The following is a 22,519-nucleotide window of genomic DNA, read 5'->3' as shown; positions in this document are numbered from 1 at the left end:
TCATCTAAACACATGGGAACTATTTGTTTGATGTTATGCAACAAGCGGAAGTATGGCTAACAAAGAATAAAGAGTAAGGATACTAAGAAACTATGGGCCAGTGCTCCATTTCTTGTGGAATTCAACTCCATCGTTCATAACATTTTACCAACAAGAAACTCAGTTTCAACATATTTTTTGAGAAGCTAACTTTGTGATTTGGTGGTTTCTCTTATACCTTTTCTGTTGTATGGTGTATGCTTCGATTTTGATAGTTACAGTTTTGATTGTTGCATGAATTACGTGCACATATTGCTGTTGTATCATTCTTCACCTAAATTCTTTAGTATATATTTCAAAAGAAAGAAAGAAGAGACTTTTAGGGTTTATTGGGACAAAACCTTCATAAAGGAAATTTTATGTATAATAAAATGAGAAGGACATGCCCATTTAAAGGATAAATTTTGGAGTCCGGCAATTGGACAACGTGTCTGTGAGGACTCAAAGCATCTTAAAATGAGACATCAAATTCAAAACATCAAATTTCAATTTGATGACTGACTTGGCAATTTAACATATTGTCAATATTTTTCTTCCACCCAATATACCAAAATTTATTGCTTCATTTATGTTAATAAAAGTTGAGTAATGATATTCATATCATATTTTTGTACAACATTTTCATACCACCTTAGGTGGCATTTGATGTGGACGAACATCATTTGAATTAATCAGATTTTTAAATTTAGTTCATTATTTAATAAACTAATAATTAAAAAAAATTAGTTCATTAAATTATAATTGTAGTATACGAAAAGTCTTTCTCCTTCATTTTCTTGGGTTTTACAAATTTTTCAAATGATGTGGTTGTCCACATCAGATGCCACCTAAGGTAATGTGGTATAAAAACATGGTATGAATATCCTTACTCATAAAAGTTGGGTTGTTGGTGGTTCAAAAACCATATTTGAAGGCAGCTTCCATTTTGACATATTTGTGTCCATGTCAACTTAGTCTTCTTTTCTATGTCAGCTTTGACATCTCTGTTGGAATAAATGATATATCATTTGTTACTGTTATATGTCGATATGATATTTTTAACATCTCGTCTCATACACAAAGAACACCACATAATCTCACCCCACTTTGATCTCTCTCTCTCTCACTCACCTACAAAAAAAACAAATGAGGATCCTCTCCGGGTCTTCTTTGTGAGGATTCTAGGAATCCTTAAATCGTGTCCGTTTATCGTACATCGTACGATCAAAAATTGTTTTCAATATTTTTATTTAAAATGAAATATAAATAGTACCTAACAAAAATTGATCGAACGATGTATAATGAACGGATACGATTTGAGAATCCGAAAAGATCCCCATCCAAAAAAACCTCTCCATTCAAAGGCGAGCAAAAGCCGGTCAAAAGCTCAAATACACACACGCAAACTCAAATTCACGACGTTTAGGCATACAAGGCAACATATCCATCTTCGTTTCGAGGGATCGAAAACGACAGGCTGGAAGAATCCAAACCCAAACCCCACTTCCCTCCATAATTATCATTCATTATTATTATTAGACACCAGAGAGAGATGCTGAGAGAATAAAAAAAAAAGAAAAGAAAAAGGAATAAAACAAAAAAGAAACGAAAAGAAAGAATACAAAGAAGAATTCACTGTAACCAGAGTAATAACAGCAACTTCCTTCCCACCAGAAGCACTTAAACCGTCGACGTAGCGTCTTTTTTCAAGAACATAACGTAATCAAACTACCAACGTTACAGTGAACTGATTTCATATAAGTTGGTTGTACGTGGTGAAAGTTTTATAGCTACGTACACATAGAAACCATTATCAGAAAAGCTTGCATAAAGCGGAAAAAAGGAGGCATTGGGTCTTCTTTTTTCCTTTTCTTTTCTTGCTGCCTCAAGTAGGCATCTTTTTTCCCCACTTTTTTTCCCTCTCATCTCATTCCTTCCTTCTTCTTGCAATTTTTTTTACTGGGTTTTCTTTCCCTTTGCTTTTGCTTCCCACCATCACTTCCCTCCCCTCCTCACCTATAATTTCCTTCTTCAGGTGAGTTGTTTGATCCTTCACCTCTCTGTCAGGCATTGTTTTTATCATCACAAAAAAGTTGCATTGCTTTTGTTTTTAGTTTCTCAGATTGATCTTCTTGCTTGGGCATCTCCCTTTTGCTAGATCTTCTTGCTTGGGCACCTCTCTCTTGCTCTACAAAATTCCTTGGAAATTTGACATCCTTTCTGGGTTTTTCTTACCAATTCAGTTCTGGGATTGAATAATCCATGGGACTGTGTCATGGAAAACCCACAGAAAACCCACAACTCCAATCTCAAGACCCCACAATTCCGAGCGAAAACGAGGCATATGCAGCACCCAATTCCCAGTCCTCAAAATCCTCAAACTTCCCATTTTACAGCCCAAGTCCATTGCCAAGTCTGTTCAAGAACTCTCCTGCCAACTCCAGCGTCAGCTCCACGCCTCTGCGCATATTCAAGCGGCCTTTCCCGCCTCCGTCTCCGGCGAAGCACATTCGGGCATTGCTTGCTCGGAGGCACGGCTCTGTGAAGCCCAATGAGGCCTCAATCCCTGAAGGGAGTGAGTGTGAGGTTGCCTTGGACAAGAGTTTCGGGTTTTCGAAACAGTTCGTAAGCCATTATGAGCTTGGTGACGAGGTGGGGCGCGGGCATTTCGGATATACTTGCTCTGCCAAGGCCAAGAAGGGAAGCTTGAAGGGCCAGGATGTGGCTGTCAAGGTTATTCCAAAGTCAAAGGTCCGAATTTCATGTCTTATGTCTTTTGTTGTTGAACAACTTCGTTTCTGTTTTCGGTTATTGTTTCAAATGCAGTTTCATAATTGAATTGTCTTAGTTCTGAACTTCTGATAGAAGTTTGATTGTATTGCTTCTGTCCAATATATAAATATATGACCTTAATTTCCTATTGTTAATGTTCTTAGGCCATACCTCCTAATCCTATATTACAAATTTAGCGAACTCTGTCACTATCTTTAGCATCTCCGGGCGCTGATTAACTTTTTACTGTGTTGAATTGTGCTGGAAATATCGCAAGGTTATTAAGGATGAAAAGGTTCATTAGATTTTACTTTCAAGAGGATATTGTATACTCTACCGTTGCGTGTTTTCTACTAGTTAGTCCTTTGGCTATGATATAGAATATATCATGTCAGTAAGGTCCTAAAGGAAGTTTTGTTTTGTGTTGAATGCCTGTATTCTTCCTCTCCATGAGTGGCTGGTTGTAGATGGTATTTTTGATTTATATGAAGGTGATAAGCATACGTGTGTGACCGGTGCTCAATCTTAGTGAAGCCAGTGCAGCTTTGCACCATTATATTGTTTGGCTTGATGTGAAGGAAAGTAGAAAACATGATATAGATAATGACATGTTATCATAACTTCAATGCGGAAAAAATATTCAGAAATTTCTCTGGTGCTTTCGTTATGTTCTTACAATGTAAGGATACTAAGAGGACACATTTCATTCCACATCATTAGACTGCGAACAGCCTCTAATGAAGGATGTTTCTGCAGATGACCACGGCAATTGGCATAGAGGATGTAAGAAGAGAAGTGAAGATCCTAAGAGCTCTAACACATAAGAACCTAGTGCAGTTCTACGAGGCCTATGAAGATGATGACAACGTTTATGTAGTGATGGAGTAAGTTGTGATTGCTATAACTTTCTGAATGTGCATTTAAACTCCATTTCACGTTATGCATGTGGCTTATGTTATTCTCTATGTTTTTTATTTTTATAAACTCACTGGCTTAAGATTGTGATCCGGTTACCTGAATATCTCCTTTTTAGCTGCATCCATACTTGCTTCCAAAGTTGTCTGTTGAACATGTGACAACTTGCATCCATATGAACTCCAATAAAACAGCTTGGACATAGCTTTAAAGTGTCTTTGTTGACACCAAAAACATGGGATTTAGTTATATAATCAGGGTGCATTGAAGCCTAACTTTAATATGGACATGACTGAGATATCTGTCTGATCAATCTAGATATGCTCTCTAAGAACATCAATGTTTTAAAAGGCAAAGGCAAAGCCAATGCGTTTCATGGATAGCCTCAAGGACGGTACCTAAATTACTATAATACTTAATATAATAATATTATATTATATAATACTTTGTAAAACAATCAAGCAAGCATGCCAAGCATCAAATATTTGACCATTATTATTATTTCTCTAATTCACATCATAAAGTCATAATAAACCAATAGAAACTAAGTTAGAAACATAAAATTATCATGAATTTTATAAAAACCCCCAAAACGACGTTGTTTTGGGTTTGGGTTGTTTTAATTTTTCAAAAAAAAAAAAAATTCAAACACCCAGGTCGCCTAGGCGTTTAGGCTAGTCTGTAGCCCAGTTTTCTTCAGAGCCCCACCCAAGAAACTTCCTAGGCGAGTCTTAAAACTAGTTTTTTTTTTAAATACTGAAAAACATAGAGATGGGTCTGCAGGATAAGTTCATTACTTGGCCAATTTTGAATCGATGAGGTGATTCATTTTTTCGTTTTTGGCTGCATATCATATATCGTTACAGTAAAGTGTCATATATGTAAATATGGAATTTGATGCTACAATTTAGGCTAAAGATTTCAGAGCTTACTCAATGTCATTTGTTCCAGGCTGTGCAAAGGAGGTGAACTGTTGGATAGTATACTTTCAAGGTACCTGCTCTAATAGGTTTTTTATTTTGTGCTGCAAGAAGGAACACAATTCTTACTCTTGGGAAGTCACTAGCCTGTTCTGTATCTTTCTTTCAAACTCGCTGAATTTTCATTCTCTTCTCTAGGGGTGGAAAATATTCTGAAGATGATGCAAGGGCAGTTATGGTTCAGATTTTAAGTGTAACTGCCTACTGTCATCTTCAAGGCGTGGTTCACCGGGACCTCAAGCCAGAGGTAGTTCGTTCATTAAAGATATATTTAGTAGTTCATTCATTCTACCTTATTCAGGCAGCTGCATATACTAAAATTAATTTAAAAAGTAATTAGTAATTAAAAGTGTTGGTAGTAATAACTTTTCCTGTTTTAATCTTGCATTTGAATGTCACCAATCACTGTTGGCTCATTGAAAAATATCTAGAATTCCGAAACAGCTATAGCTTGACTGTTATTAATGCGATTTAGAGACATCTCACATCCCGCATCACTGACAACTCTGGAAGCCATATGATTCTTTTCTAACTGGATCCATTCCTTTAATACGATTTAGTTCATACGTTGGTTAGGCTTCTTCCTTTTTCAGATATATGCACACACGTGTACTGATTGTTGACATATCCTTTCTGGTCTGAAAAATAATGTGATAGATAAACACTTATTATTTGTCCTCATTTTATGCCCTATTCTCTCTTTTCTTGACCTGATTTGATATTTTTCTGCTCCAGAATTTCCTTTTTACTTCAAGCGATGAGAAGTCCCCATTGAAGGCCATTGATTTCGGACTCTCTGACTATGTAAAACCAGGTTGGGACTGAGGACTACTGCCTAGCATGTATCTTACTCTAGTTAATTTTGAAGGCCACTGGGCTCTAAGACTTAAGTTTCTGCAGATGAGAGGTTGAATGATATTGTAGGAAGTGCATACTACGTGGCTCCTGAAGTTCTACATAGGTCATATGGGACAGAAGCAGACATGTGGAGTATTGGTGTAATTGCTTATATCCTTTTGTGTGGAAGCCGACCTTTTTGGTCCCGGACCGAGTCTGGCATCTTTCGAGCTGTACTAAAGGCTGATCCGAGCTTTGATGAAGCTCCTTGGCCTTCTTTATCGTCTGATGCGATAGATTTTGTAAAGAGACTCCTGAACAAGGACTACCGTAAGAGATTAACTGCAGCTCAAGCTCTATGTAAGTCACCAAGTTATTACTAAGGCCCTTCTTTACTGTCAACTGTAGGATTATGTTAAAATGGGGTACTTTTGATGACGACTTGATTTTATCCATTTTTCCTCCACCTTGTGTCTTTCCTTTGCGAAACACATTCTGAAATGACAACTCTGGCCTTTTTTCTTTATAAGAGGGTTCTCTCCCTTTGAAGTTCAAATGGAGGGTGCCAGTTGCTGTTCGTAAAGGTGACATGCTTTCAGCTCCTCCTGAATGCGAGTACCCTTGAGATTCTTGGACTCTGTAGATTGCAACTGTTAATCTCCATTTGAATGTTAAATGGAGAAGATCCAGATCTTCTTACTGTCTATCTATTCCAAGGGCGGTGTGATGGGTGTCATATTCTTTGTGATAAATTCATATTTTGGTTGGAAATTTGGATGCTGACAACCAACTTTTCTTTTCAGGTCATCCATGGTTAGCCAATTATCACGAGGTCAAGATACCGATGGATATGATAGTGTACAAACTTGTTAATGCTTACATATGCTCATCTGCTTTACGAAAATCAGCATTAGGGGTATGCAGTAATAAGTTTATTCATCTTTTTCTCTCTTATATGTGTGTCTTGGACTTGACTGAAATTGAAATGTCTCATTATTGCAATTAATTTGTGATACAACTAGTGAGTATTGACACCTTAATATGTTCTATTTTCTTGATCTACCCTCTTCCTTTTCATCATTTTCGTTTCATGAATACTATTTGAGTGTCTCTCTTGGTGTCTCTTAGGTTTGGCAGTTGCTCTTGCACTTTTTTCTTGATTTGAACCCCTATTCTATTCTAGGTTTTGAATTAGTCTAAACAGTCAAGTCTGACAACCTAAACATTATACCGGTTGTCAGGGCTGACTTTAAAAGAGGAAGTGAGGAACAACTAAAAGAAAAATCGAATCTCGGAGAATTGGTTTTTTGAAATAATTGCTTCATATCTATCTCAACTTATGTCATTAGTGTAAATATCTGACACTTCTCAAAGCAATGACAAATGGAATGAATAAGTTTTTATATTGTGACAGACTCTTGCAAAGACGTTAAGTGTAGCGCAGCTGGCTTATCTCCGGAACCAATTTACATTGTTAGGGCCAAACAAAAGTGGATTCATCACTATGCAGAACTTCAAGACTGTTAGCACTTTTTCTTTACTTGGCTTTCTATTATTTAATCATCTCTGAAGTCGTTTCAAGTAACATTGGTATGTCAGCAGGGTGTAACAAGGAACTCCACTGATGCCATGAAGGATTCGCGGGTTCTAGATTACGTCAACATGGTAACGTTGCTAAGTGTGCATATTCTTTAGTTTCTCTTTAATCAAAACTATGCCTCCCCCAATCAAGTAAAATAATAATTGTAGCTAAGTGTGCAGTCGTATATGTGTTTCATGCAGATCAGTTCTCTTCGGTATAGAAAGCTGGATTTCGAAGAATTTTGTGCGTCTGCCATAAGTGTGCATCAGCTGGAAGGGATGGAGAGCTGGGAGCAACATGCAAGGCGAGCATATGAGCTGTTTGAGAAGGATGGAAATAGACCAATAATGATAGAGGAACTTGCTTCGGTATGCTCTCTCCCAATCAATAAAATATAAAAACCATCTTCGTGCTAACTGAATTCTCCCTACAAATTGAACTTTATCAGGAATTGGGACTTAGCCCATCAGTACCAGTTCATGTTGTTCTCCAGGACTGGATAAGACACTCTGATGGAAAGCTCAGTTTTCTAGGGTTTGTTAGACTACTACATGGAGTTTCTTCGCGCTCATTTCAGAAGGCGTAAACGAGTACATGCAGTTTGATTCCTCCATCCTTACTCCCGATGACCTCGAATGTCCCTAGGGGACAAAATGTGTACTTAATTCGAGAGGTTCATTTTATGAGGATCTGCAGCACATACTCATGTCATTTGCTCTTCTTTTCTTTTACCCTCCGCGGCCTTCCGTTTCCTTGATTCTCATCTCCATGATTGGTGCCGTTGAAGTTTAGAGGAGGGTTGTACAAGTGAGAGACAGTAGATCACAGAATGTGTGTAGGATTACCCTTACAGATTACAAAGCTGTCCTGTTGTAAACTGAAGTGAGTTTTGTGGTCTTTGTCAATTTAGTTTTGTTAATAAAATCCTCCTGTGATCTTGTTCAAATTATTTTGTCAAATAATTTCTCCAAAATGTGGGATTTCCCTTTGGAAGAAATAAATTAAGCATGACTACTCTTTTACCTTTTGCCTTTCTTGGCAAGTTTTTAGGAAATGAGTAAAAGGGCAATTATTGCTTTCACTGGTAAATAACATAAAAATAATAAATAAGAGCTCGTTTGAAATTTTTTTTTAAAATGACTGATGGTGGAGTTGTGAATATATTCAAGGGATGTCTTGGATATAAAATAATGGAACCTTGTATATGTCAAGCGTCAAGGGAAGGGCTTGAGTATACAATTGGAGGAGGAGTATATAATAGAGTGGCATTTGAGAATTAAATTATGAAAATTGGGCTTAAGGGATGAACGAGTATTAACTCATATTGTAAGGTATTTGGAATTAAGTGGTATAAGTATAGTATGCGACATGCATGCTTGGGTATAGTAGGTATCTGTTAGCGAGTTTAGAAGGGAGTAAGTACATTCATACATCTCATTTGCATATATTTTATGTATTTGCAAGAAGTACTACATTTTAATTATTGTTTGGTAGATACTTGTTTCATTTTGAGAACCAATATGTGAACTAGTTGACACACCCCAACCGAGATCAGGGAGTGCTGGCCGTCACACGAAGGTGACGTAACCATGTGCACGTGCGGAAGCTAAAAGAGTAGTAATAAAAAAAGTACGAATAATTAAAAACTAGCATACAAAGTACTAAAACAAGTGCTAGCATAAGTGAGACGCTAAGTTCAGAGCAAGTCTACAGCAGTCCAAAAGAAAAGATGCGACAATAGTACACCCGAAGGTGACCCTACGCTGATGAGTGTCTGTCAGAAATGCAGGAAAAGCCCTCTGGGAAACCACCGAAACTGCTAAGCAACTAGAACCTGGAGGGGCGCAAAACAAAAGCGTGAGTGGGCAAAAACAAAGCTTTTCGAAAACCATTTAGTAAAATACATTCTAACCCCTCGCCGTAAAACCTGTATACTTCCCAGGAAATAACATATATACGTATGTATAGATATGCCAAACATGCTCAAGGGTATGCCAATCATGCTCAAGAAAATGCCATGTCAAAACCTCATAATGAAATGCAAGTGCTCAGGTATATTTCATAACGATAACATATTATCTGGCAGCCGGAGTCACCTAACGTGACCTGTACGGCTGCATATAGAGCTCAAATCTCAAACTCAATAACTGAACCTGCCCACGAGTCGGAACCACCTAAAGTGGTCTGTACGACAGGCCTGGGTGTAATACATATATACGCTCTAGTGCTACGATCACGTGAAGACTGTGCGAATAATCGCTGGTCACCTACGAGTCGGAACCACCTAAAGTGGTCTGTACGACAGGACTATGCACCTAACTTGGATCCAAGCTGAGCATGTGGCGCGGGAGGTGAACATCACGTGAATGACTGTGCCCTACTCTGGGCGAGAGCACTAACACCGGGGGTGCAGGTTATGAGCTCTCTAAGCATCTCAAATCACTACTGAAATCTAAACATGAATAACACTTACCTGGCACTTACCTGTGCGTCCACAGCACCCAATATGCATATGTATGTGTATGCAACTAATAATGCAGCTAAGGGTGCAAAATCAATAATAATAATAATAATAATATGCATGGCATAAGACAAATAACCCTTTTTACTCAATTTCTGGGAAAATAATTGTATATAGGTATATACGGAAAACCAAAAGCCCACTCACTGGTATGTGGAAGGGTCGTAGCCCCCCTGCCTCGAGTGACCACGCTCGTCCTCGGGGTACGTATCACCTATATGCGAAACAACTATAAAAACGTCAATTTTAAAGCACATAACCAACTTCTCGTAATAACTTCTCATACATTGCTCAAATTGGACAAATGAATATACCAACGTGCTCTACACAACCTCAGGATCACACCCATATTTTTAGAAAAAAATTTCACCGCCGCACGCGCCCCCACGCGCCGGCCAAGGCACGGCCACACGCGCCAGCCACGCGCAGGCACGTGCCTGGCACGCTGACGGCGTCAACTGACGCCGTGAGGAATATTCCGTTAGTTCTAACGGATTCCGTCAACGGCGTCAGGAATATTCCGTCACCTTCTCCGGCGAGCCTCCGGCGACGTCGCCGGCGCCGGAAACTGGAAAAATCTTCTAACTTCGTTTTCTCACTCGTTTCTCAACCATTTTCCACGATTTTTACACCAAATTGAAGCCTAGAACTAGTAGAACAACGATATACTACTTTTAAAGGCTAAAAACCACGCGATCTTACCTGTGCCAACTATCCAAAACCGGCCAACTTCGAACCAGGCGATTCCGACGTCCAAATTCTTCCAACGAAGCACTCCGAGGCTCCTTGGGACCTCACCAAGTCACCTACGAGCTTCAAAATCCCAAAAATGTGCTAGATTAAAATTGCATGAATAGTACTCAAATCGGAGCTTGTGAAATCGACGTGAAAACGTCAGAGTTCTTACCTGAAAATGGTACGATCGTGCTCCTCTCACCCTCACGAGCTTGAATATGGGTTTAGTTCCCTCGATCTGCTAAGGTTTGATGGGTTTGGTGTGGTGTCCGTACGTTCGAAGGAAGAAGAAGAAGGAATGGGAGCACGGGGAGAGACAGGGAAAAGACAGAGGGAGAGGGAGAGTGACAGTGTGTGTGTGTGTGGCCCAACACATGCCAACACCACACAAACAACCAAACAACATAACGAAAACAAACTAGGGGCAAAAGGGTCATTTCGCACGTACGTTTTAATAATCTCGGGACGGGATGTCACACTAGTGATCATTGCAAATTTTTATTCCGCTATATATTTGATAAATTTTAAGTATTACACTCAAGCGTTTATTATGTAAAAGTTATTAGTGTTATACAGGTATTGTATTTCAGTTACATCAATTTTATTTTAATTTTCATCATCATGTCTTGGTTATAGATTCTACTTCTATAGCTAAGATATGGCTCACATCCTAACTTGTGAATAGTCCTTATTCGTGGGTCGTGGTGTGACAGAAAAGCAATGTAAAAGTGTTTGGTAAATTTGAATGTAAAAGTGCTATAGTTGTGTATATGACAACTATGGACATGGTAGTCCGGGTAGTGGCAACAATAGTGAAGGGAAAATATGAGATTTATGTGGGATTTCTATTGACTAGCATGCATATACAATTCAAAAATTTATATACGAAAACAACGGAAGCATGTCATCAATTAATATCAAAGCTCTAGTCATGAAAATCCCCTTCAAGATTCATAGGTTTATTTATGATGCATCAAAAACAATTTATTGAAGAACAAAGTTTAGGAGTAGTTTTATACCTCTTGATCTAGATCTTAGACCAAGGATGGACCACCTTCAAGCTTTTTGCTCTTTGAACTCCTTGAGCCTAGCCTCCCTCCTTGCCTCCTCCACTTTGTTGAGAATGAGTGCTCCTAGGTCCTATTCAAGTTTCCAAAATTGAAAACCTCTAAAGATCCTCACCCACTAGTGCAGTGAGAAGGATGAAGGAATAACCAAAGCGGTGATAAAATGATTAGCTAAAATCCCCCTACGGTGGCCGGCCCTTTGAGTGTTAGAGAGAGTTATTTTCTTTTCTCTTTTGTTGTTTTGAACACATAAAAAACCCTTATGAAACTTTCATTATAAAGTTCCTTTTATAACATAAAGAAACAAGTCAACAATTGACCTTCTCTCTCCCTCTCTTTGGCCGGCCTTCTTAGTGTTGTTTGGGCCTTGGGCTTTTATTATTTCAAGTCATCCAATGCTTGAATAAAAGCCCAATGGGTTTAGGCCCAATGGGCCCAATTAAACCCGAACATTTCTTTAAGCCCAAAACGATCTTTTATCGCTTTTATGATTTCTTTAGACTTTCTAAATTAATCACAACACTTAATTAATCCAATTAATTATTTCCATCATCCATTAGTTACTCACTACAAGAGTGTATTGGTGAACAATCTTTTAGGTTCTAATTAGCAAGACAGTGAGGTGATTGGCACCAATCCAATTGATTATATTTAATCCATCCACTTAGTGAATTAAAACTTACTTTTAATTCACCTTCTTCTTTGATGACTACATTTAATCATCTAGAAGAACTCACAAGCCATGAGTGACATCTAAACATATATCATGGCTACCCAAGCTAATGTAGAAGTTCATTCGGAGAACCTATTCAGTTGGAATTACAATGTAATTCGATCCTTCTCTAAAACAATACTCTCAATCACATCACTAGGGTCTGGATATACTATGTCAAATCCCTAATGTGATTATGCTTTCTTATATGATTCAATTGAGTCGCATAGGAACGTTTTCCTTTATTACGCTCGAGACTTCGGCCGAAGATTCCCGAATCATATCTCAGAGTATTCTTCCTCTCATAACGAGGATCAGAGATTCCTTGTTGATCATTCACATGCCTACATGTTTAGATACCTTAACCCCAACAATGCCGTGGACACTCCAATGGAATGTCGTTTGACATGATCAAAGATCAAGGACCTAACCATTAGACATCTATGATGTCTCAGGTCAAAGGATTACTTACATTATTCCAACCTTCAGAGTTACTTGCTTGACATGTGAGTAGACCTCCATGCAAGTACTCTCGTTCGATTGTGTTCAGTGAACTCATTCCCTTAATGAGCACCTACATACTTGTCTTAGTGTCACTACACGAATGGGATGAGACTTTCCATCCTTCCATTTGAAGCAGACATAGTATGTACCGGTCTATGCATTGTCAGTATCCCTCCGACAATCCTATGACCAGGAACCTTTTTGGACATAATGGTTATGAAAAGAAGGTCTCTGTAGTCTAATCATCATTAGATTACTTCTTCCATCAATCCATTGTCCATGGATTCATTATTTAGGACATATTTCGTTCATTGAGATAGTCCTAATTAGTATCTTTGCCTTCCGATGTATAAGAGTCATATATACATCATTACATTGTCCAGAAAGGTTTCTTCCAAAGATTGACTTTCAGGGCATATTTCCAACAAATAGTTGTGGTGGTAATGGCAGCTTCATTGGTGGGGCATGTTGGTGGTGCCAATAGTAGGGTGTGATGGTTGGTGGAGTAGGGGGTAGCAATATTGATAGGGGCGGTGGTAATGACAGTTGTAGTGGTGTTGTTGTGGCAATGATAGTGGTGATTGTATAATGTTGGTGGTTTTAGGGTTAGTGGCAACGACGGTGTTTAGACCATGAATAAAAATAAATTTTGCTATGGGGCTGCTCCATTTTTATTTACGCAAAGTCCTACGACAACGGCCCACCAACTTCAAATCCCAACTTAGGGTAATTCTCTAGGGCTCGGACGACCGCTCCTCACTACTCTGCAACCGTCTGAGGGCTTGAACCTAACCCTCCCCTAAGCGCATCTGCCACATCGACGACCAGACCCAGACCTGAGAGTCTCTTGCCTTTTTAAAGAACGAGGGACGTTATACCAGAACACTGATATCACCATAACAATTGTACGATGAGCCATAAATCTCAGCATAAGGACACCAACCAAGAATTGTAGTTGTTGTCAATATCAAATGATCGATTTACCATTGCTCCAGCTCAACTATACAACTGAGGTTGCTCTTCCCCAACCGCCTATAAATAGGACCACATGCCTTCAAGCTCAATCTATACGATTATTCAAAGCTCCAGTGATTCTTCAATCAACCCAACTGCTTTTCATCAACTCTCTCAGCTCTTCGGCTACAAATCTAAGCCTTCTTGAAAGTAAACACTACCTATGATCCATGAGATCTAAAACTTTTATAGCTTTGCCACCTCGTGGTATGATTCTGTTGACGAACATTCCTACCAACCATGATCTCCTCTTTAAGAAAATGTTTTCCCATTTGTCCAGTTTGACATCAATGATATCGATGGACTCCTCAAGCATTATTCTACCTTACACGACCTGAGTCTTGCTAAAGGTTACTGCTTTCTTTAAGTTTTCAAGTTTATTTACTTTGCAATTATTTAGACTAGCTTATCAACTTTGAATTGCTCATGTAAGTGTTTGTAATCTTGATTTCATCATGAAATGATTATATTCAATTTCCAGTTTCTATTTCTACTTTTATTTTCAATTCCAACTTAGGCAAGCACTTATTTCGCATTAGATTTCAAGTCCTTGTTCCCTCAGACATAAAAATAGCTTAATTGAACCAGCGTCTCATTCGAACCAGCGTCTCATTCGAAGCACAATCATATGGTTAAGAAGTCAGATCTACACTCAAACACAATATAATTCTAAACACACTATTGTTTGTTGGCAGTCTCCAATAGTGGCACGCCTATTCTCTTTTTCTTTCAAGCCATCTCGTGGCACTACGACTGAAAGCAACACTCGGAGCAAATACATGTTGAATCCACTCATGCTCTATCCGAGTTTTGACACTAATAGACGGCAATGGTTATGGTGATAGCAACAACAATGGTGACTATGGTGGTGGTGGTGCCAATATTAGGGTACAGTGGTTGGGGTTGTAGAGGTTGCAATTATGGAAGGCATGGTGGAAATGATGGGGGTGGCGGTATGTAATGGCGATGCCAATGGTGTAAGGTTGGTGGTTGTAGAGGTGGATGGTGGCAACAACGGCGGAGATGGTGGTGATGGCAACATCAATGGTGAGAGGATGTTAATGACAGCAACAACAGTGGTGGTGGTGGTGAATGGTTGAGAGTTATATTGGCAGGATTTAAAATAAATGATGTGATTTTAATTACATAAATTGAAAAAATATTTATTAATCGTGATTTGCCCCCGTTATTATTGAAAAAAAAAAAAAAAAAATTCTCTCTAGATCTTTCTCCGACAAAGCTCCACCACCTGTTGGAAAGAAACTGCGTCTCCTCTCCTCTTACAGCTCGCTTTGCCTCCTTCAATCTTACTCTCTCAATCTCATCCTGGACGAAACTGAACCCAGCAAGCAATCCATTTTTCATCAATCGAGAAGAAGAGCAATCTCCAATTCTTCCACTCTCTCTCTCTCTCTCGCAGTCCCCCCACAGTCCCAGTCTCAGTCTCACAGTTGGGGGAGGGCAGACAATTCCAACTTCCAACCCAAAAATAATCTTGGTTTCCTTGCCAATTTACAAAAGGTATCATCCTTTCTTCTTCTTCTTCCTATTTTCCTACAATTTCATAATTTAGAATACATGACTGCTTTTTCTATAAATGTATGGATACTAGATGGAGGTTAGGAAATTAGGAATCCACCTTACTTAGATTATTATTATTATTATTATTATTATTATTATTATTATTATTATTATTATTTTCTGGTGAAATGAAAGGAATCATTGGATCCACGTTTCTCTTTGAACAAATTTTATTTTCTTTCCGGTTTTAGTTGACAGACAATTTTGCTCTTCCGCTACAAGATTTTGGATTCAAAACCTAAAAAACGCCAATCTAGTATAACACCTGCAACTACAAGTTGATAAATTTTGCTGTGCTATTTGGTTTTCGGTGTTGGCTGGCTTCCCCAAGTTGGTACATACATATTGCAGTGTGTCTGGCATCATCCTGAAACGAATGCTGTATTACATGACTTGTCAATTTTGTTGAGAAAACAGAGTTTGCGTTTGTATTGTGGAAATGGTCAAATTGGTATATCTGGAATTTCTCTTGTCCACTTATGGATGGATGCAGTCACACAAGTGCAGAGTAGACATCAACCTTCTGGTCGGCAAAGGTTCAGAGGAATTGAGGTGTGTATGAGCAATAGAGATTGATTTTAGGCCGAACCCGGGATATGGTGTTCCTTTTTCTTTTTTTGCACCCTTCGCTCTTCTTGGTATTAAATGGGAGAAAGCCCAAACGATGGAATGAAATGAAATGAGGGAGCACAAGTACGAGTACGACACTATATCAATGAATTGAAATGAGTTATATACCATTCTCCTTAAGTTTATTTTAATTTTTAAATTAGATTTTACCATTCTCTTTTAAAGTATAAATTCATCTCAGCCATTTAATTGCATTCACATTCAATACGTATCCTCACTAAACATGCGCCCGGACTCCAAAATAATCATCCACACCTCTTTTCCTAGTCCATATGGTCTGTGTAGGAGCAAAACACGAAATGAAATGAATTATGTACATACCAATTCTCTCTCTCTCTCTCTCTCTCTCTCTTCCTTGCTGCTCTAGGATTATTGTACTTTGTGATAGGATAGACTACTGGCCAGGATATATCCTTTTTACAATTGCTGTGAGTAACTCTATTTCATTTCATGTAGAGTTCTCGAAGGATGTGTTTACTTATTGCTCCACTCATGCTCTATCTCTCTCCAAATATTAAAAGGTTGTCAAATACTTATGTCATTGCTGTGCTAGTTTGTGTGCTAATTCTCTTCCTCTGTGCAGGCTAGCGATTCTGTTGTCCTTGGTTTTACCAAAGGAAGCTGATTACTGGTTATCTCTCTGTGAAGAGTCGTATAGCTTGGATTATATCTGCACGCAAGAGTCCATATTCTTGAAAAACGAAGAAAGGTTATGTTTAGATTGGAGGTGTAGCCACCCCAACTAACTATCTTGGCTCCGCCATTAGTCAATTCTAATGGCATTTCCTAGAACCCAAAAGTCCAAACCAGGACCTAGTTCCCCAATCATATTCCTTGCCATCTGCATAGCTGCCATTGCACTACTCTTCCTCTTTTCCTCTCTCATATCCACTAGTGGGTTCTATATATCCTCTCCAAAAATCCTAGAAAGCATGCCCGAAGACAAGTACAAGAGCCAAAACCACCAAAGTGGCCATGAGAAATACCTCTACTGGGGTGACAGAATTGATTGCCCTGGAAAACACTGCAAGTCTTGTGCAGGATTGGGCCACCAGGAGTCCAGCCTTAGGTGTGCTCTTGAAGAGGCCATGTTCCTTCAGAGGTACATTTTAAGGTTCTAAAATCATTGAGTTTCTTTTTGTTCTGGTTTGGGGTTTATGATGTGTTTGGTTGCTGGAAGATTTGTGGGAGACACTGAATTGTAGATCATATATGATATCATAAGAACCAGTTAAATGGGGAGAACTTCTAGGTTAGCATTTTAGATCTGGAAAGTTTGTGACCTTGTAGATCGTATAGATTTTTTATTTTTTGGAAGATTTAGCTGTTATTGTTTTGTGCAACAGGGAATTTTGGATTTCTTTTTTATGTACTGTATTGTTCTGTTACATCGAACTGGTTGATGTTGATGTTATGGTTCCTTGTAATATGTGATTAAGCATAATAATCACTAAACTAGTAGTTTCCATGAAATTTACCACCTAATTAATAAAGTACCAACACAGTATATTTTATGCAACATTGTGTATTAATTTACTTGTTGTTTGCAGAACTTTTGTAATGCCTTCGAGAATGTGTCTCAACCCAATGCACAATAAGAAAGCAATCGTTCATCACTCAAATGATGGAATTTCAGAAGAAAGGTAAGTTTCTACCTCTTAGTTGGGTTTCAAGAGAATGCCTTTTAACTGTGGAATAGTTTTACTGCTAAGAGAATGCCCTTTAACTGTGGAATAGTATTACTGCTACTTGTTGCAAAAAATATGCCATTTCTGTGCTTAAAGTTTGCAATTTTCTCACAAATAAAACATATTACATCTTTAAGTGTGTAGGTTGAGATATGTACTTTACCTCAATATCCTTTTTGTATGTACTTGTTTGGTTTATCAAAACGCATATAGCATACAATCTGAAGGGGCCTCATTTCATTTGTTAGATGGGCAGAAAACTCTTGTTCCATGGAATCTTTGTATGATATGGATCTCATATCGGGCACTGTACCAGTAATTTTAGACAATTCAAAAAAGTGGTATCAGGTAGGGGAAACAAGTATGAAGTTGGAAGCTAGAGGAGCTGCTCATGTGGAAGGAGTTAGTCGTGTTGATCTCAAAGAAAACAGTCGTTTCTCAAATCTTTTAATCATAAACAGAACTGCAAGCCCTCTCTCATGGTAAAATTTTATTTCATTTTCCTTTTTGTTAAAAGCTTTAGGATTGGCTTCTTCGGTGGTGATGAAGCATTAAAACCTCTACTTGTGTTGCAAGTGTGGGTGTCGGTCGACTTGTCGAGATAATAGTTGACAAACATATTTTGGGAAGAAAGATTAATTCTGGTATTTGTTTAAATTCTAACTCCTAAATATAGGCTGCGGATCAATTTCAATTTTTGTAGATATATTCTCCACTTCGAATCATAATGGCCCAAATAAAGTTGTTAGGTTTGTGATACCCATTACCCATAGCCTTGTGTTACTAATTTTTTCAAAGGTGTGGCAAGGCATTTGTGGTCCAGAAAGCAAGGCTTAAGCCTCTCGAGACATAAGTTATTTAATTCAAAAGTTTTTATGTAATATCAATAATTAAAAAGAGAGCGCTAAATAGAAAAGAGAACTAGAGAGAGAATGAATTCGGGATATTCGACTATAGGAGGCTGGTTTGTGTCTTTGGGAAGAAATCATGGTTATGAAAATTTGATTTGGGGCTGAGTTGTGGGGAAGAACAAGCTGATGGGGAGTCTAAAGGGAATAAACAAAAACTGCAACGATTTTGCTGAAAACCAACCTGCAGAATTTTGGTCTATAAACTCAGCATATAAATGAAACGGGTTGTTTCATAAAGTAACCTAGATGACTTAAGAACATGGTGTTATATAGCTTTAAAAACAGTACCACCAAGAAAACAAAAAAGGCATTGGAGTCCTTGTCTTCTTTCCATGGGTTTTACGTCGGCCGCTGTTGCAGACTCTGGAAGTTGCAGTGCCTTGCACCCTGCACTCTGCTATACATCTCAATGCCTGAGGCAATTTACTGATAACTTGTCTTGACCCCCGCCTCAGAAACGGCATCCAAAACAATGGTTGTTACTTGATACCTCTAGTTTTATTAAATATCTGAGTTCCTTGACTGAAAAACAACTGAGTTCCAATGCCAAGACAGGATTTGGGTTGCAATTGAATATCGGTTTCACTTGATTGAAAGTTTTGAAAGTCTCCATTCAGGTTGTTGGATGGAACTTAGTGTATTTCTTTTAGTTAGGAAATAACCAAGATGTGTCTCTTTAGTTAAGTTTCATGAATATTAGAATATCAATTTTAGTTGTTTGAGGAATTCATAATGGCAGCCATATAGGTTTATGGAGTGCAAGGACCGAAAAAATAGTAGTGCTATAATTTTGCCTCACTCCTTTCTTCCCTCAATGGTGGCAAAGAAGCTAAGGAATGCAGCTGATGAGGTATGTATTATAATGGATCCCACCAAGTTTAAATTCCATATCTGACTATTGTTTAATGCTTCCATACAATTACTCTCTCATCTGTTTGCTTATTGTATACGAGTCTAAGAGCATCTCCAAAGGAGATGTCAAATTTTAAACATCAAAATGATAGTTGATAGCTTATGTTGCAATTTGACATTTTGTACAATATTTTGCTCCACCCGATATGTCAAATAATAATGTCATTTAATAAATTTTTTATCTTTTTGTGGAGTCCAATGATTAAAGCAACCAATCAAATATTTCAAAAATATAACAACATTTATTATATATTATATTCATTTATTAAAATATCATTTAATAAATTTGACATCTGCTGTCAAATCTGATAGCAAAAGGCTTTGCCTTCAAATGACTCAGCGCCACCTAAGAAACTGAAGGCTCGTTTGGAGAGAGTTTGCTGCCATTTTTTACTGTTGTATGCCTATGTGGCAATTTTGACATCTCCTTTGGAGATGCTCTAAGTTATATATATGTCATCTATAATCATATCCCAGTAGCTTCCCAGTCACTATTATAACTAAAACTTGAGATGTTGTTGGCCAACGCTCCCTCAAAGTTTCTGTTTCCAAAGTCTCCATATATTTGATTGCCTACTCAATTGTGGATTGATCTGCCTACATTGTCGTTACCAACTTGGTCTGTGGAATTTTATTAGAACTTTATCTGGTCTCTTCATTATGTCTCATCTCCACTGACTGTCTGAGCTTCTTCTATGTAGATGCTTTGGAACTTGGAATGGATTAATACAATTGAATTACATGTAAACAATAGTTAATTGTCTTGAATGAAAGCTTTTGTAACACTCAAAATCTGAACATACGTAATAATGAACCATTACGTAATAATTTTTTTTCCGGTTACATAATAATTCATAATAGTAAAGGGCTGATAACTGAATAAAATATCAGAATAATACAATACAATTCATAGTTAAAAAACATACAAGAATCATGGTAAATATGATTGGTATAGGGGACATTTGATAATGACATACAAAGATGCCTGTGAGATCTGGGCGGGCTAAATAGCTGAAATGGGTCCAATGTCGTTTTGAATTTTCATGTAACTTGTATGACAAACACCTCGAGTAATTAGCTAGGACAGGATGTCTCGAAACCTTGGTTTGAATTTGAATTTTTCTTTTATGTTTGGAAATTAGTCACATGTAGTATATAATCAATTTGGGATAGGATTTTGACTTTTAAGAAAAAAGGTTATGCATTAATTATACTGCAGAATTACCCTAGGCCCTTCTGTTTCCCCTTGAATTATTTCCTCTGCATGTCAGTGCTGTTACTGACTTTGACCAAATTATTCCACAGATTAAGGAACTCCTTGGTGATTATGATGCCATTCATGTTCGTCGTGGTGATATAATAAAGACCAGGAAGGACAGGTTTGGCATCAATAGGACCCTGCATCCTCATGTGGACAGGGATACTCACCCTGAGTTTATTCTCCGCAGAATTGAAAAATGGGTCCCATCTGGACGAACTCTTTATATTGCTTCAAATGAAAGGACACCGGGCTTTTTTTCACTTCTCTCAGTCAGGTAAGTCCCTCAGGCATGTTCAGGTTTTTTTCACCATCTGCTTTAGAGATGAAAACCTGTGTTCATTGTGCTAAAACGAACTATTTGTCATGCCAACGTGTTAAGGACAGCTCAGAGCTCTCTTGTGCTGTGTCAAACTTTCAGTTATTTGTTCTGGCTAGTTATGGTTTAACTTAATCCCTTGGTTACTGCTGGGTTCAGTATGAAATCTAAGTACCATTGGCCGAAAATGTGTAGGATTCAGGTTTAGTAATTACAATGCATTTGGAAGGATCTTATGGATTAGCTAATACTGAAGTAGTCGAGCCAAAAGACATTTGTAATTATTTGATACTGGAGTTGTGAACATTCATGACAGAATGAATAATGTGTTTGATCTACGCATACACTATGACCTCTGAAGTCATCTAATGCTCGTTCTATCTAATAAACTTCATGTTAATCTCCTCTTACTGTTCAATATTTGCAATGGAATCCTCAATTTTCATGTGCTTACTTTACTAGGAAGCTCAGAGAATTTATTTACTTATTATTAGTCTCAACTCTCCAGTGGGGTATACAGTTTCTATATGATTTGACTATTTTTCGGATTGTGCTATCCTTAACTTGAAGGTCCTTTGGCTCCGAAAGAATGTTCAAGGGGTTAAATTTGTCATACAAAGTTGTTGCTGACCTCATTTCTGACCATGTAAATATATGCAGATACAAATTGGCGTATTCGTCAAACTATAGCCACATCTTGGAGCCTGTGATTGAGAATAACTACCAGTTGTTCATGATTGAGAGGCTTATCATGACAGGTGCTAAAACGTTCATCAACACATTTAAAGAAGATGATACAGATCTCAGTCTTACTGATGACCGAAAGAAGAACACCAAGGTGTGGCAAATACCAGTTTATACCATGGATGAAGAGGGAACCTAACATTTTAGCTCCGGAGAAAGGTTCCCAAAACTTTTCAACACCCGTACAGTCGTACTGATACTCTAATACACATAATAATACAAGCAGAGGCTCGCGTTTCACGCTACGAGAGCTTCCCGGTGAAAATTGATATGGAGGGGAAGATTGCAGGCTACTTTTGCCTTCAGTGTTGTTGAATTGTGGCATAAATTACAAGTTGTAGTTTTTCAAATATTTGTTTTAACCGGAAGGTCAATTTTTTTATTTCTTATATACTTTGGCCCAGTTTATTTGTATTTGATTTGTTCCTGATTGAAATCTTAAACATGTAGCCCTGTTAAACTTTAGGCCCCGTCTGGTGGACAGGATGGGATGGATTATTTCCAATTAAATTGGACTTGTCGTCTAGTCAATGTTTGGTGAGACAAATTGGAACATGGACTGGATTGGCTGTAAATTTGAATTAAGGGAAAATATGATGGGTTATGTAACCCAATTACACACGTGGGTTATGTAACCCATTCTTGCCAATCCAATCTTGCCCACCAAACGGGCCTTAAAGAGTCGTCAGATTAAGGAGTTCATCTAGACATGAAACACATGATCAATACAAACCGGTCAATCCAAAGAATCTAGAGAGCGCGGAAATATTCCGGTTAAAACCTGGATACAACCTTTGGGTAAAGAGCTGTATCTCTTAC

The 22,519-nt window shown here is 38.1% G+C and overlaps 2 protein-coding genes across 2 annotated transcripts; both read left to right on the top strand.

The window, feature by feature from the left end:
• The first annotated feature begins 1,777 nt into the window (after positions 1-1,777).
• Positions 1,778-8,125, top strand: LOC137744912 (CDPK-related kinase 7-like). The gene is made up of 11 exons (XM_068484727.1): positions 1,778-2,769; positions 3,547-3,674; positions 4,657-4,698; positions 4,824-4,932; positions 5,421-5,499; positions 5,586-5,882; positions 6,326-6,438; positions 6,937-7,044; positions 7,125-7,187; positions 7,305-7,472; positions 7,553-8,125. The coding sequence occupies exons 1-11, from the start codon at positions 2,281-2,283 to the stop codon at positions 7,688-7,690; spliced, it is 1,734 nt and encodes a 577-aa protein (XP_068340828.1). The 5' UTR covers positions 1,778-2,280; the 3' UTR covers positions 7,691-8,125.
• A 6,732-nt stretch (positions 8,126-14,857) lies between these two features.
• Positions 14,858-22,128, top strand: LOC137745387 (uncharacterized). The gene is made up of 7 exons (XM_068485336.1): positions 14,858-15,178; positions 16,452-16,970; positions 17,419-17,511; positions 17,805-18,038; positions 19,215-19,317; positions 20,685-20,914; positions 21,617-22,128. The coding sequence occupies exons 2-7, from the start codon at positions 16,645-16,647 to the stop codon at positions 21,837-21,839; spliced, it is 1,209 nt and encodes a 402-aa protein (XP_068341437.1). The 5' UTR covers positions 14,858-15,178; positions 16,452-16,644; the 3' UTR covers positions 21,840-22,128.
• Positions 22,129-22,519: the final 391 nt, after the last annotated feature.

Source organism: Pyrus communis, chromosome 9 (assembly GCF_963583255.1).
Source record: "Pyrus communis chromosome 9, drPyrComm1.1, whole genome shotgun sequence".
In the NCBI taxonomy this organism is placed as follows: domain Eukaryota; kingdom Viridiplantae; phylum Streptophyta; class Magnoliopsida; order Rosales; family Rosaceae; genus Pyrus; species Pyrus communis.
Note: the sequence above shows the minus strand (reverse complement) of the source record. Positions and strands in the feature narration are given on the sequence as shown.

Bases quoted from the DNA above. Each gene is read 5' to 3' on its own strand.
- LOC137744912 (XM_068484727.1), top strand. From the start codon at position 2,281: ATGGGACTGTGTCATGGAAAACCCACAGAAAACCCACAACTCCAATCT. The intron at 4,933-5,420 runs GTAGTTCGTTCA...TTTCTGCTCCAG, and splicing joins ACCGGGACCTCAAGCCAGAG to AATTTCCTTTTTACTTCAAG. The intron at 7,188-7,304 runs GTAACGTTGCTA...TGTTTCATGCAG, and splicing joins TTCTAGATTACGTCAACATG to ATCAGTTCTCTTCGGTATAG.
- LOC137745387 (XM_068485336.1), top strand. From the start codon at position 16,645: ATGGCATTTCCTAGAACCCAAAAGTCCAAACCAGGACCTAGTTCCCCA. The intron at 17,512-17,804 runs GTAAGTTTCTAC...TTCATTTGTTAG, and splicing joins GATGGAATTTCAGAAGAAAG to ATGGGCAGAAAACTCTTGTT. The intron at 18,039-19,214 runs GTAAAATTTTAT...GCAGCCATATAG, and splicing joins ACTGCAAGCCCTCTCTCATG to GTTTATGGAGTGCAAGGACC.